This window comes from Aulonocara sp. 'chitande type north' Nkhata Bay, linkage group LG12, assembly GCF_057382095.1.
Source record: "Aulonocara sp. 'chitande type north' Nkhata Bay isolate Kocher_YH1m ecotype deep benthic linkage group LG12, A_spYH_male_GT1.1, whole genome shotgun sequence".
NCBI lineage: Eukaryota > Metazoa > Chordata > Actinopteri > Cichliformes > Cichlidae > Aulonocara > Aulonocara sp. 'chitande type north' Nkhata Bay.
In genome coordinates this window covers 13,140,244-13,153,503 of record NC_141355.1, presented here as the reverse complement: position 1 = coordinate 13,153,503, position 13,260 = coordinate 13,140,244, and the positions used below count along the sequence as shown (strand labels likewise).

General features: G+C 43.1%; 2 protein-coding genes across 6 annotated transcripts in view; one reads left to right on the top strand and one right to left on the bottom strand.

Moving 5' to 3' along the window:
* The window catches only part of cabin1 (calcineurin binding protein 1), a 37,531-nt gene extending 30,349 nt beyond the window's left edge, over positions 1 to 7,182 (bottom strand). For 4 of the 5 annotated variants that reach the window (XM_086313595.1, XM_086313596.1, XM_086313597.1 and 1 more), the window contains exons 1-17: positions 6,548 to 7,181; positions 6,343 to 6,435; positions 6,110 to 6,223; positions 4,712 to 4,846; positions 4,437 to 4,617; positions 4,215 to 4,344; positions 3,951 to 4,100; positions 2,848 to 3,155; positions 2,567 to 2,744; positions 2,337 to 2,470; positions 2,028 to 2,245; positions 1,813 to 1,885; positions 1,355 to 1,542; positions 1,129 to 1,266; positions 683 to 871; positions 362 to 604; positions 93 to 246 (exon numbers count right to left, since the gene is read on the bottom strand). In XM_086313595.1, the coding sequence (XP_086169721.1) occupies positions 93 to 246; positions 362 to 604; positions 683 to 871; positions 1,129 to 1,266; positions 1,355 to 1,542; positions 1,813 to 1,885; positions 2,028 to 2,245; positions 2,337 to 2,470; positions 2,567 to 2,744; positions 2,848 to 3,155; positions 3,951 to 4,100; positions 4,215 to 4,344; positions 4,437 to 4,617; positions 4,712 to 4,846; positions 6,110 to 6,223; positions 6,343 to 6,435; positions 6,548 to 6,550 (2,629 nt within the window). In that variant the 5' untranslated portion in view covers positions 6,551 to 7,181. Of the gene's footprint in view, positions 1 to 92; positions 247 to 361; positions 605 to 682; positions 872 to 1,128; positions 1,267 to 1,354; positions 1,543 to 1,812; positions 1,886 to 2,027; positions 2,246 to 2,336; positions 2,471 to 2,566; positions 2,745 to 2,847; positions 3,156 to 3,950; positions 4,101 to 4,214; positions 4,345 to 4,436; positions 4,618 to 4,711; positions 4,847 to 6,109; positions 6,224 to 6,342; positions 6,436 to 6,547 lie in introns of all 5 variants that reach the window. The other variant, XM_086313599.1, reaches the window with a different exon arrangement.
* A 2,814-nt stretch (positions 7,183 to 9,996) lies between these two features.
* Positions 9,997 to 12,610, top strand: neflb (neurofilament light chain b). The gene is made up of 4 exons (XM_086312858.1): positions 9,997 to 11,102; positions 11,256 to 11,380; positions 11,500 to 11,903; positions 12,011 to 12,610. Exons 1-4 carry the CDS (start codon positions 10,032 to 10,034, stop codon positions 12,202 to 12,204), a joined length of 1,794 nt encoding a protein of 597 aa, XP_086168984.1. The 5' UTR covers positions 9,997 to 10,031; the 3' UTR covers positions 12,205 to 12,610.
* Positions 12,611 to 13,260: the final 650 nt, after the last annotated feature.

The window sequence follows — 13,260 nt, the reverse complement described above, 5'->3', positions numbered from 1 at the left end:
ACTTGACAGTGTCACTCAGTGTAACAACTGACATGGCATATACAGTACACTGAAGGAAAACTAAAAAGCATAAAAGCAAGATATCAACAAACCTTCATCATCCCCTACAGACATATGCTGTCGAAGCATACAGTCAAAGGCAGCCTCTTCGTGCTTGATAATGCGATACAGGATAATCCAAGGCAGGACTGAGAAGAAAAATGGCTCCTTGGGATCATCAGAAATGGTCATGCTAAGATCAATCAGCTGAAACGCAAACCGACAGCACAATAAATTAGCAATCTAAAAATTAAGTGTATCGGTACCTTAATGTTGCGTGAATTAAAGCATTACTTAAGGCGAACAGAAACTCTCTTTGAACCTGGATTAGGTTGTTTGCCAGTCGAGCCATACTAGAGAAGTGGGGGACATTGCTCAGAAGCTCCGCCTCTTTATTGAAGCAGACCTCGATGCCATCTAGCAACTTCACAATGGTGCTAACCCACTCCTCCTTGCTAGGTGGAGAGCTGCTTGGAGCAGAGTTGAGCTGCTGGAGGGCTTCATTCAAGGCCAGCTCGCTGCACTCCAAACACTGCTGGTAGTCCTGCAGCTTCAATAGTGAGTTCTAGGACACAGGGTTAGAAATAATTACGCATTTCAAATCGTTTAGCGATTCCACTGATATCACTGTAGTTTGTCTAACCTGTAGTAACGTCAACTGTGCGGGACGCTCAGGTGTTGAGCTCACAAACTCCAGAGGTTTGCTCCTGCTCCCATAATTAAGGGTGGGCTGCAGCAGACGCACCACTGAGTCGAAGTCCGATGACTCAAAGAGGCGCTGGATCTCTTCCAAAGATTGACAGCGCTCCAGACACTTTAGCCTTTTGTCAATCTGTGTGTGGGAACAGAGAAAACCCACCAAAAACACAGTCAAAACATCTACAAAATAAGCACTTCGATATTTTCAAGCTTAAATTGCTATGAAAGAAATGAATGCTTAAAAATTCCCCTCTCTCTTTTACATACGCCATATATACATACATTTATATATTACATAATTAAGTATTTTGATTCTGATAAACCCCATAAGAGAGAAATGGGAAATATATTAATAAAAGAGAAAATATATATACTGGCCAGCACACAAACCTCCTCTACAGAGATTGCTGCATCTACACGAAGGTTAGGCAGGTTGATTGTGTACTGTTTCCCATCTGGGCTCTTTGATTTGCTCTGCAAAAGGCCTACACAGACATCATAGCTCTCCAGAGCCAATTCCATGTCCCCCTGTCAAAACAAGAAATGCACTGTTACTGAGTGAAAAAAATAACTCAATAATAATCAAGTAAAATATAAATAGACATATAAACTTTACCTGCAGGGCCAGGAATCGTGCCTTTAGCCAGTATACTCGCACCATGACATCCAGCCAGTCATCCTCAAACAGATCTCTTTGAGATGCACCAAGAGCGAGAAGTAATAAATCACCCTGGAAGTGCTGCCCAGGAAATTCTGAGTCAGTGGTATTGTTTCCAGAGCCACAGCTGCTTCTTCTAGGAGTAACTGGATAAGGAATTAAAATATGAATGCAAGCCAAAAATAAACAATGAATTTCCATTGTAAAACAAATACTACATATCATCATGTTCAACTTCAACAGTGACTCCAACACCTTTTAGATCATTAAGCCAAATTTAAAATGCTAGATAAATGGCAACACATTTCTCACATTCAGGCTCTTGAATGCTTTGCTCAGTAGTGTTATTTGTCCAAATTGATCTTTTCAAAATCTACTAGGCTATGAGAAAAATTATGAAGCTCACTCAGACTTACCAGCCTTCCCTTTGCTGTGTAACCATTGCTCCAACTGCAGTTCCATACAGGCCAAGCTCATTGTCAACATCCCCTGCATACGTTAAAAAAACAAAAAAACAAAACTAGATCCTTAGAGAAAAGCCTTAAAGGGCTTAAAGTAAATTAATGTTAAGCCATAAGCATGATGATAAAAGACATTCAAGCAACCATAAAATTAACCAACTTTCATTTACCCGGATATGTTGGTTGCTGCAGTCCCGAAGGAGAGGATTAGGAAGACCGTTACTGTGCTTCCTCCAGGTCTGATAGACCTCCAAGACCACAGCAGTCAAGCCCCGGGGCCACTCCTCCATGAATTTCTGACCCACTGCTTTCAGATAGCGCATCATCAGGTCCAGTATACCACCATTGGCCATATTGTCAAGTAGGAAGTTGTGGACATCTTGTTGTTCTGGAGGAAGGAGTGGACAGTGTGTTAATATGATGGAAACACCAAAATGAGATATGATATTGTGAATACACATTTAGGATGCACCACATACCAGACTTCATGTATTCAACTGAGTCCACAGGTAAGCAACTCCCATGCAGAGGCTGTATGTCATCCTTGCCATCACACTGTGTCTCGAGATTACTGAGGCTCTCATCGTCATTATCAGGATCAAATTTCTTTAGCCTAAGAGAAACCAGAAAAATACTTTTACATCAACAAAACTATAATAGACCTGTAAGATTTACGCATTCTACATAAGGTTCAGTAAAGAGCGGCTACCTAGAAGGTAGGTATTTAAAAAGCAGTTCCTGAAAATCAATCTTCTCCTCCTTCTTGCATTTAGTGTTTCGAACACGTGCAGAGCGCCGCTTTGCCGTTTCCCCGCTATCTTCTACCACGCGTTTACGTTTCGGCGCTTTCTTCACCTTATCTGTGAGCGACACTTCCATTGCTGTAGCTGTGAAGATTTGAGAACATTTAAATGGCTACAATAACAACAACAATAATACTTTTAATTGATACAAATAATCACATTGAGAGGCAAGACAAACAGCACTGACCAACAGGTGGAACAAAGGTGTTGACCTCTACAGTGGACTGACTGGTGGCAATTTGAGGTTGATTGCCAGATTGAGCCATCACTGCTGGCTCAGTGAAGACCACTGGAGGCAGGGATGAACTGGGGCTGCTGCTTAGCACTGTGGTCTGGCCCATACTGACAGGGCTGCTTGGCTGGGGGATGTTCTGGAGGACGTTTGGGTCACGGTACTCTGACAAGTCAATTCTGTGGCCAAGACTTGGGCGTGGTAGCTCACACGTGGTCTGATGTCTGTACATTGCAAGGAGACTTTCACCCAGATGTTTCCATCTGCAATAAATACAGAAGATATAGCAAAAAATTTGGTCCGGTGATAGGTTTGTAGCATAAACCTATTCGCTGGAACGTTAAGGACAATTTACTACACAGCAAAAGCAAGACACAAGTAGGCAAAATTCTTTGTGTTACTCATGCATGAGGGAGAGAACCACAACAAGCGCCGTTCCTTCGCTTGACCCCAGTCGCTCTCGTCCGCTCCCCCATAACATTGTTCTTTTATTGAGCTCACATGAATATACATAGGTTCATTAACATAAGACGTCTACATACACACAAAGAGTACCTTGCCTGTGCGTTGCATAAGTATGTGTGTGTGCGTGTGTGGGGTCAAGATGCGACTCCCCAAAGCTGGTGCCAGGAGTCTAGCGGTCCATCTAAACAAAAGGCTCTTACACTCAAACAGATATACGTGTGTTTGCTATACCATATATCACCAAGAGAAGATATGACCTCTCCTAGGAGGTGTGTGATCTATGCCAGAACACTCTGTAGAGGAGTGAACGCACCCCCCTCTTCATGCTACACAGAGTTGTTACAGACCTCCTAGGATGAGACATTCTTTCAATCTACAAATGATTATATACTTCTAAGCATATATGAGTAATTTTTCTAAGCATAAATGACAATAAACAATACAAATCTAACAGATTCTGCATTTTCTGCTGATGTAAACCATAGCATTGTAATAATTAACAATAATCTGTTCTCATTAAAACAAATAATCTATGGTTAAATGCTGACTGTGTGATGAAATGACGCAGACAGCAACAACAGCAGAGCACTCACGAGAAGCTGTGGATGGGCTGAATGAGTACAAGGTCAGGTTTTGGTTCAGAAAGAGAGAGAGCCTGCCTGCGCCTCCTTATCTCTAGTGCCTCTTCCATAATGGATTTGCGTTCCTCTTCTTCTACTTCCACATAGTGAATAGAAATATCACTGAGAAAAGTTAAAAAAAAAAAAAAAAAAAAGACGGAGACAAGTTTGTCAGTCATGGAAAAGTATGGTGCAACTCGTAAACAGATTAAGAACTTAAAAGAAAGTTGCCTTTACCATTTCATGAACATCTGCATCGTATCCCTCTTCAGACAAGGTTGTTCCTCAAATATTTTTTCCTTCAACACCAGACCTTTGGTGTAACAATGGTCCTTCTCTAGGGCTTTGGAAATGAAGTACAAACAGCCTGGAAATACATAGAGAAATGTTAGCTACTTTCCCCCCCATACATGAGCTCTTAACCTGACCGTGAAAAGCTTATGATGACATGTTACATACAGCTGTAGTCACTGAGTGTATAGAGTATAGTTATGAGGTTGTCCAGGCAGGGCCAGTGGTCAGGGTTACAGTGCAATCCTTCCTGGAATGCATGACGAGCCAGAGGAATGCGCACCAGTCGCACAGCCACCTGACCAATTTTGTACCACATGTTCACATCAGTGGAATCCAACATGACAGCCTGAGAACAGAGCAGAGCAGAATTTATAGTAAGAACACCTGCCAGCGTTATTCATTCGGTCATTGAATTTAATCAAGTTAAAGTGACACATTACCTCTAAGTAAAACTCCATAGCGGTCTCCAGGTCATCCCGTAACGCAGCCATACTAGCCAGATTTTTAAAAGTTGAATATTTCAGCATCAATCCGGGGTGCTTGAGGCCCACTCTCTGATCATCAGAGGGCATGGCCTGAAATATTAAGAGGATACATTAGATTCAACACCAAACCCATGGGGTCTTGATAAGATCAAGCAAGGTAAATAATGTCAACATGGCCAATTTTATTTACGCAGTGAAACTGAATTCTACACAGAAAATGGTTAACATGATATGTTCATAATGACACAAAGTATGAAAATGTATGTCCTGAGAAACACAAATGGAAGAAAATCTGCAACAATGTGTGAAACTTTAAATATCACAGATCACCACTTTAGTCCTCATGATCAAATGAGCCTCCAAGCTGGCTACGTGTGGCGTTTCAGTTTGAATGCTAAATGCACTGCACTGGTCTCATTGCAATTCACAAACATGGGATGCAGGATGAGCTCATCAGGTAGGGTGCTTAGGATGAGTTTCAGAGCTTGAGCCCTTTCATTCAGCTCCTGGAATTTTGGCACTTTCCTGTCAATTATCAACTCCTCCATATCATCTGCAGCCATGCAAATTATAGCCTCTTAATAGTTCATTTTTAAGTTTTTCTTTTCCAACATTTTGATAACAGCATCCTGGGTAGGTTCGGGGTCTCCTTCGCTGCCTTTATAAAAGCTGTTGTTAAGGTCTGCGCTGCTGATAAATTGATTTTCTCCAGCTCTTTAAAGAGAAACATCACAGCGTAGAGAGCCAACGGAGCAAGTGAGGCAGCGTCTGCTTCATTCTTTATGTCTCCCGTGGTCATCCTTGACCAAGCGATGGACTTCTGTGCGTGCACACATCCACTGATGCCGGTTTCACCACATTCAATCAGTCATGGAGACTGACAGAATGGAAACAGACAAGGATCTTGGGTGAGATGGCTGTCAGTGATGAAAATACCGGCGCACTGTTGACTGGATGGTGGAATTATAGAAAAAAATAAATGACCTCTATAGGTAATGCGCTAATTTTAGAACAGCTTTAATTTAAGGAGCGCCACAGTTGTTAGCACTGTTGCCTCACAGCTACTACGTCCTAATTACGAATCCACCATCTGATTGGGGGAAAGCTGTGTTGCGTTTGCATGTTCTCCCCATGTTTTTGTGGGTTCTCTCCAGGTACTCCGGCTTCCTGCCAGAGACCGTCTCAATGTGTTAGCCCTGCGATAGATTGCTGACCTGTTCAGGGTTTACCCTGACTCTTGCCCTGGGATAGCCGGGATAGCCCACCCACCCCCACAACCCTGAAAAGTGTAAAAGAATGGATAGATGGGCTGTTCTGTGCAACCATATTATTAGTTTGTGTTGGTGTGTTTACCTCTTTGAGCAGTGGAGTTTTGAGAAGCTCATGGTAGGCCTTGGCGGACTCCTCAAATTTATCATGTTTCTGCAGATCCAAAGCTTTGTGATATAAAGCGAATGCCTCTGCTTCCTATTGACAGAAACAAACGGGGGAATACAACTGACTTAATGGGATGTACAGAGATGAACGACTGCATCAGCAGATAGAACTAATATTGCTTATTCATCAGCATATAGTATGTAGCCTACTTGAGCCTCTTTTGTCTGACTCTTGCTGTTTCTCAGGGGATCTTGAGACTCGTCTGCAGCTGCCGAAGCAGCATTTAGTGCTGCTATGCGAATCTGTGTAAAAGGGCAGAGAGAAAACGCTTTACCATGCAGTAATCTGTCTTAGGCAAGGGAGTGTGCGCAGTTACAGTGAGGATGTAGCTGACGCTGTGATTCAAGGTCTTACCATTTTAATATTTGAAAAGCAGCTCTTCTGCCTTCACGGTTCGCAGATTTCGTTGAATGCAAGAAAAACAAAAAATACACTGCAAAGCCATTTAGTATGTCCTCTGTGTCTTTTCCATTTACTGTTATCTATTCATTTGAGTGTATGTGAGAGCTTTGGGCGTACACAACCTACAACACAGAAAAGCAATGCGAGCCGGCGTTTCTATCACGCCACGTATTTGCTCTTTAAAGAGGAGATTACGACCACTTGGGACCGACTAGCTCACATTACCGACACGCCATTCAAAACCAAATCTGGTTAACTTAGCTCTCTGTAAACGATATTTCGCTCTTAGCAAATATACAGAACTCTGGAGAGTAGATGCTAAACGTAGCTCACAGTTTCTCCAGCTAGCCGAAATTAGCAGAGACGTTTGTGAGCTAACTGTAGCTTGTGGTCCGCCGGACGACCGTCACTTCCAGAGCTCAGCGACTTACCATTCATTCTCAATTAAACTGCACCTGTAAAGTTTCAGGTACTCGAGCAACATAACAAACCCTGAAAACTCCGCGGCTACGAAGCACGAAGCAATTTAGAAACTTAACCTATACATCATCCTTTGTTGTTGTCAAATATGGATGAGACCCTGAGAATGTTTGCGTCACTGGATGACATTTGCCACCCGCCAATCAGTAACGTGGTCACTGATTGGTCAATACCCAGTGGGCGTACTCTTATGACCAACGATACTGTATGATATTGGGTGACACCGTCTGGGTTCGCTTTATTACTACATCGCCGTACGCCTGCCGGAGGGGCAGCGCGACAAGGCATTTGAAGTGTCGGATATCCTGAGTTCCGACAAGGAAAAGAGCACGCCGACTGAAAGAGCATTTATTACATAGCTACACCTTACCCAAGGAATACACTAAGGTGGCCCAATTGTTGGAATTAAAAAGAATATTGTATATTATCCTAATCTGTGCAACAGAAACCCAACCTGCCAAATGCGTACTCTTGCATAGTGTTATTTTAAACTACATCGGTGACCAATCAGGAACCTCTATATATAAAATTGCAAATTAAAGTTTGGGGCAAAATCAGGTCGGTCAGAGGGATGCGCACTTGTTATTGGTTATATCTTTATTTTCCAAATGTGGATGCTCCGCGAAATAACATTATATCTTTATAATAGTGTCGTGCGTATATTTTAGTGGTTAATTAAAATGGGAAGAAATTATCCTGTTGCTGGTAATTATACTATCATTGATCATCAATCATACTAATTGAATAGACCGGTTTTCGCAGCAAGTAGCCCATTAAAAAGCCCCTCTGCGGTCTTAAAGCCTCACTGGGGCAGCAGGCTATTTAAACAGCACGATGTGCATGAGTGGCTCGTTACAATACCTGTGCCAGCTTCCTAAAAACGAATATGAACTTTTAATATGCAGAGATATGCTTATCCCCTCTTGACCAAAGTTAAAATAACTTCATCAGAAGCTAGGCTAACAGTAGTATGTCAAGTCTGCGCAGAGGTCCATTCGTTAGTGTGTACTAGTGTCATGGTCCACAGTTAGATAGGTAAGCAAGTGCACAGATTTGGTAAAGATAACACCGAGGGATTTGGGAACATCCTATTGCAACAAATACTTTGAGCAGAAAACCAGTAGCCTTGTACCTGTTTGTTTGTACATTTACTTGTTCTCATCAAAGTCCAAGCTATTAAATCTTCAAACAACTGTGTACAATCAGACAAAAAAATGTCTAAGCAAAATGTTGTGTTTCTCCTGCACCATTCATAACTTATCAATTATGCATTAATAATGGCAACATTTATTAATTAAATATTTTTTCTTGATTTGCGACACTCCAAAACTGTATGTAAACTGCAAAACTAACAGAAATACACGCAAAGTTTGTAGTAAAATACATAGCCATCTCATATTTTTTTCCAAGTACGTCTTTAGACCGGTTCTGTAGTTCGGCCTGTGCACTATAAAGCTGACTGCCCATGGATGGACGTGCATATGTTCTTGAGAATCCAATTCCCCATATTTACAAGATAAAAATGCAACCGTTTCCTGGAAAGCGTGGATGTTGCAGCATAAGCAGCACGTGTGCATAACATATAAAATGTTGAAACTGAGACATGTTGTTTTATGAAAAATATCGCTTCATTTTGAATGTAACACCAACCACATACAGTCGATGAGTATTATTGAATTAATTTATAATATATATATTTATTCACCAAATATACAGTTCATATTGGCTAAATCAATTCAATTCAATTCAATTCAATTTTATTTATATAGCGCCAAATCACAACAAAAGTCGCCTCAAGGCGCTTCATAGATACAGAGAAAAACCCAACAATCATATGACCCCCTATGAGCAAGCACTTTGGCGACAGTGGGAAGGAAAAACTCCCTTTTAACAGGAAGAAACCTCCGGCAGAACCAGGCTCAGGGAGGGGCGGCCATCTGCTGCGACCGGTTGGGGTGAGAGAAGGAAGACAGGATAAAAGACATGCTGTGGAAGAGAGACAGAGGTTAATAACAAATATGATTCAATGCAGAGAGGTCTATTAACACATAGTGAGTGAGAAAGGTGACTGGAAAGGAAAAACTCAATGCATCATGGGAATCCCCCAGCAGCCTAAATCAGGAGATAACAAGGTGTAAACGTGAACGTTTGTTATACATTAGTGCTTAAATATTTATAACCCTGTTTCCATCATGGGAACTTTCCTCACGTACTAAGAACCATTCGAGTGACTCGGGTTTTTTTTAAAGGCGTGGATCAGGGTCTAAATGAAGTTCTGGAAATTGAACATTGTGATCAACATTGTGACATGCATGGGAAACAATCAACCACTAGAGGGCAAACTTTTATCTATAATCATGAGAAGATCCAGTGTGTGTGGGGGGGGTTTCACCCTTTTTTCAGCACCCCAAGATGCTGAGCTGATTACCTTAGCAAACGTTTGCTGTGATAGTTGGATCATAATAGAAATTTCACTGATACCTTTTCAGACACTGCTGACAAATTGTATAAAATTATGCAAAGCAGTGGCTAAAAGATGGTTTCCCCTTTCTTCTGTAGTTTGCACAGATATGTGATAGAGAGATGAGGTCTTTGTCAGGGTTTCTGATGACGAACTGCAAGAAAACTGCAGCTTCTAGGTGTAACAGTATATCATCTTTGTCCTCACTGACCCTGTGTGTTGCAGTCCCTTGTTGCTCTTTCGTTGCTTCTCCCCCGCCTTCTCCATCCCTACACTCATCCTCACCCACCCCATCTCTTCCTTGGCTGAGACCGGCTGGCTGGCACTATTATCAATTCTTTCTGTCAGCATGCCTGCAACAAAAAAAAAAAAAGAGAAAAAAAAAAAGCTTACGTCACAGTCATTACTGGCCCTATAAAAGTCAGAGTGATGCAGATTCACTGTGCAGTCGGCCCGGCAACATTCACAGACACAGAGCAGCCCGTCTCACTAGTCATGGCTTCCGCAGGCTTTGACCCTTACTTTTCTTCTGCTTACAAGAAGAGGGGAGTTGTGCGCAGCGGAGGATATGGGACTGGTGGAGGGGGAGCAGCTAGGTCTGTCTACTCCACCCACTCTGCCCCAGTAACTTCCTATGCATCTTCACGCAGAAGTTATCCTGCATACGCCCGAGCTACTTCCAGCTACTCCACCATTCTTTCTGCTCCTGTGCTTGCACCTGCTCCTGAGCTACGCCTTGACCAAGCAGCCCAAGTCAGCTCTGAGTTCAAAGCAGTAAGGACCCAGGAGAAGGCTCAGCTGCAAGACCTGAATGACCGCTTTGCAAGCTTTATTGAGAGGGTCCATGAACTTGAGCAGCAGAACAAGTTGCTGGAGACTGAGCTCCTGCTGCTTAGGCAAAGGCAGACGGAGCCATCCAACATTCGGGCCCTGTATGAGCATGAGATCCGCCAGCTCCGCGTAGCTGTGGAAGAGGCCCGCCATGAGAAGCAAGCAGCCCAGGACCACAGGGATCAGATGGAGGATGTGCTGAGGAACCTGCAGAAACAGTATGAGGAGGAAGTGCTTGGCAGAGAGGAGGCCGAGGGCAGGCTCATGGATGCCAGGAAGGGAGCAGATGAAGCCACACTGGGCCAGGCCGAGCTTGAGAAACGAGTCGAGACCCTGCTGGAGGAGCTGACCTTCCTGAAGCGTCTCTGTGAGAGTGAGATTGCGGAGCTGCAGGCCCAAATCCAGTACAGCGCAGAGGTGTCAGTGGAGATGGAGGTTGCCAAACCGGACCTGTCTGCTGCCCTCCGTGACATCCGAGTGCAGTACGAGAAGCTGGCACAGCGCAACCTGCAGTCAGCCGAAGAATGGTTCTGCAACAAGATGAATGTCATGACAGTGGGCGCCACTCGCACCACGGAGACTGCACGCAGTGCCAAAGATGAAGTTGGAGAGTACCGCCGGTTGCTTAAAGCCAAAATGCTGGAGATTGATGCCTGCCGCGAGATGAACCAAGCTCTGGAAAACCAACTACAGGAAGTGGAGGAGAAACAGAGTGGTGAGATTGCTGCACTGCAGGTGAGGCACAGAAACAAAGGAAGTGCAGTGACCTCTGTCTCTTTCCTGTGATAAAAAAAAAAGAAGAAGTGATCCTTTGTTATTTTCTGTTACTCAGAGGAGTCACAGAGCAGATATTTAACTTATGTACATATAACATTTCTCTTTGTACAGGATACAATATGTGAACTGGAAGAAGAGCTGAGGGCAAACAAAAATGACATGGCTCGCTACTTGAAAGATTACCAGGACCTTCTGAATGTGAAGATGGCACTGGATATCGAAATTGCTGCATACAGGTAAGTGTCTTATACATAGTGTCCCACTGTCTTATATACTGGATGGTAATTGTGGAATACACAATAAAATGGGTAATTAGGCATTTCATCTTCTTGTAATGTGTGCTTTATCCTATCAGGAAGCTTCTTGAGGGAGAAGAGAATCGTTTGAATGTGGCAGGACCGATTTCTGTCACTGGGTACTCCCAAGCCATGTTTTCTGCTCCGTCCTATGGAAGAACGCAGATCTCCATGCATTCTCAGCTGAGCTCTGCAGCTCCATACCTGCTGAGCTCCCGCCTGTATACTACATCGCTGCCCACAGAGGAGACAATATCTGCAAGCCAAGCACAGCAGGCAGAGGCTAGCCCTCCCGAAGAGGAGGAAGAAGAGCAGGTGGAAGAGGAAGAGAAAGCTGAAGAAGAAGAAAAGGAGGAAGAAGAGACAGAGCAGGAGGAAGGGGGGGAAGAAGAGGAGGAGGAGACAGCAGAGAAGGAAGGAGAAGAAGAAGAGGGAGAGAAGGAGGAAGAGGCAGATGCAGAAGGTTAGTGTGGTAAATTTCCATGTATGCCCCTGTGCGTGTCCCTGTGTGTATGTAGTGGGAAACTAATGTGACCTTTTATCTTTCTTCACCTCATTTTCATTGTGAAGAGGCTGAAGCAGAGGATGGAGAAAAAGAAGATGAGGAGGAAGGAGGAGAGGACGGCCAGCCTGAAGATGAGGAAGATGCCGAACAGAAAGAAACAGAGGGCGATGAAGAGGGTGAGAAGGAGGAAGAAACTGTAAAAGAAGAGGAAGCAGAGGCTGAAGAGAAAAATAGGAAAACAACAGATAAAAAAGTCTAACTTTACTCATTTTAAAAACAAAGTGCTAGCCTGTAGCTAAAAGGATGTTCCAAATCCTCTGGTGCTCCTATTTGCTCTGATGTCTCATTCAAACCAAATGAAAATATCTTAAAAAAGTGCTGGTGACCTTCACCTCTGTGTGGTCGACACGAATGAAAGCTTGTACCTGAAAGCATGTATGCACAGGTACACTCTGCAAAAGATTAAAAAAAAAATGTATTTACAAAGACAGGATGTGTCAGGAGTAGGAATTCTGCTTGGTGGAGAAATGTTTGCTGGTGCTTTACCTTAACCAAAATATGCTTATGTAACTGCCTTGTATGTGCAATAGCCTTCAAGTCCATCGTGTGCTGCATTAAACTCCAATAAAGCCTTGAAGCCTTCTTAACCAGAAGCTATCTCCTGGATTTTCATTTTTCCATACAAAAATAATTTGCAATGGTGTGTTAAATCGAGTCACATTTAGCATAAATAAAACGCATAAAAAGAAAATCATATTCAGTGTCCAAGTCCTGTGACTCACTTGCACATGTCAGGATGGAAATTTTTCCTTCCTAATTAGCCCCTGAGCTTCTTTTTCTTTCATTCAGAGTCTTAAAGCAAAATGCTACTATTGCACTAGAATGTTAATGGAGGTTAATGGAAAAGTACAGAAATGGCAGCCAGAGGGCCTTGCTTCTGTTCACCACGATAAATCAGCTCACAACTGACTGAGAGGAGGAGGGCTGCAGCAAACCAGCATGGTCAGCAAGTCTGGATCATCTTAGGTCTTATTCAGCAAAAAAAAAGAAAAAAAACACACACCAGTCCACAATTAAAATGCATGAAAAACAACACACGACACAATAAATTTTCAGTGTATCGGGCAAGCATTAATCTTTTAGCTTTTCAACATGACAAAGCCAATAAAGTCTCCTTAGATTTCCAGTAACTTGTGAAACCAAAGGCTGGTGTTAACGAATTGTGTTAAGCTGGCGTTTTAGGCTTTTTAAGTCAGCAGGTCGTCCGCTGTCCCGTCTGTGTTTGATCAGCGAGCTGACACCGGTGTTTTTTTCC

Excerpts from the sequence above, each read along its gene's own strand:
- neflb (XM_086312858.1), top strand. The coding sequence starts at position 10,032 with ATGGCTTCCGCAGGCTTTGACCCTTACTTTTCTTCTGCTTACAAGAAG. Across the intron at positions 11,103-11,255 it reads GTGAGATTGCTGCACTGCAG|GATACAATATGTGAACTGGA; the intron begins GTGAGGCACAGA and ends CTCTTTGTACAG. Across the intron at positions 11,904-12,010 it reads GGAAGAGGCAGATGCAGAAG|AGGCTGAAGCAGAGGATGGA; the intron begins GTTAGTGTGGTA and ends TTCATTGTGAAG.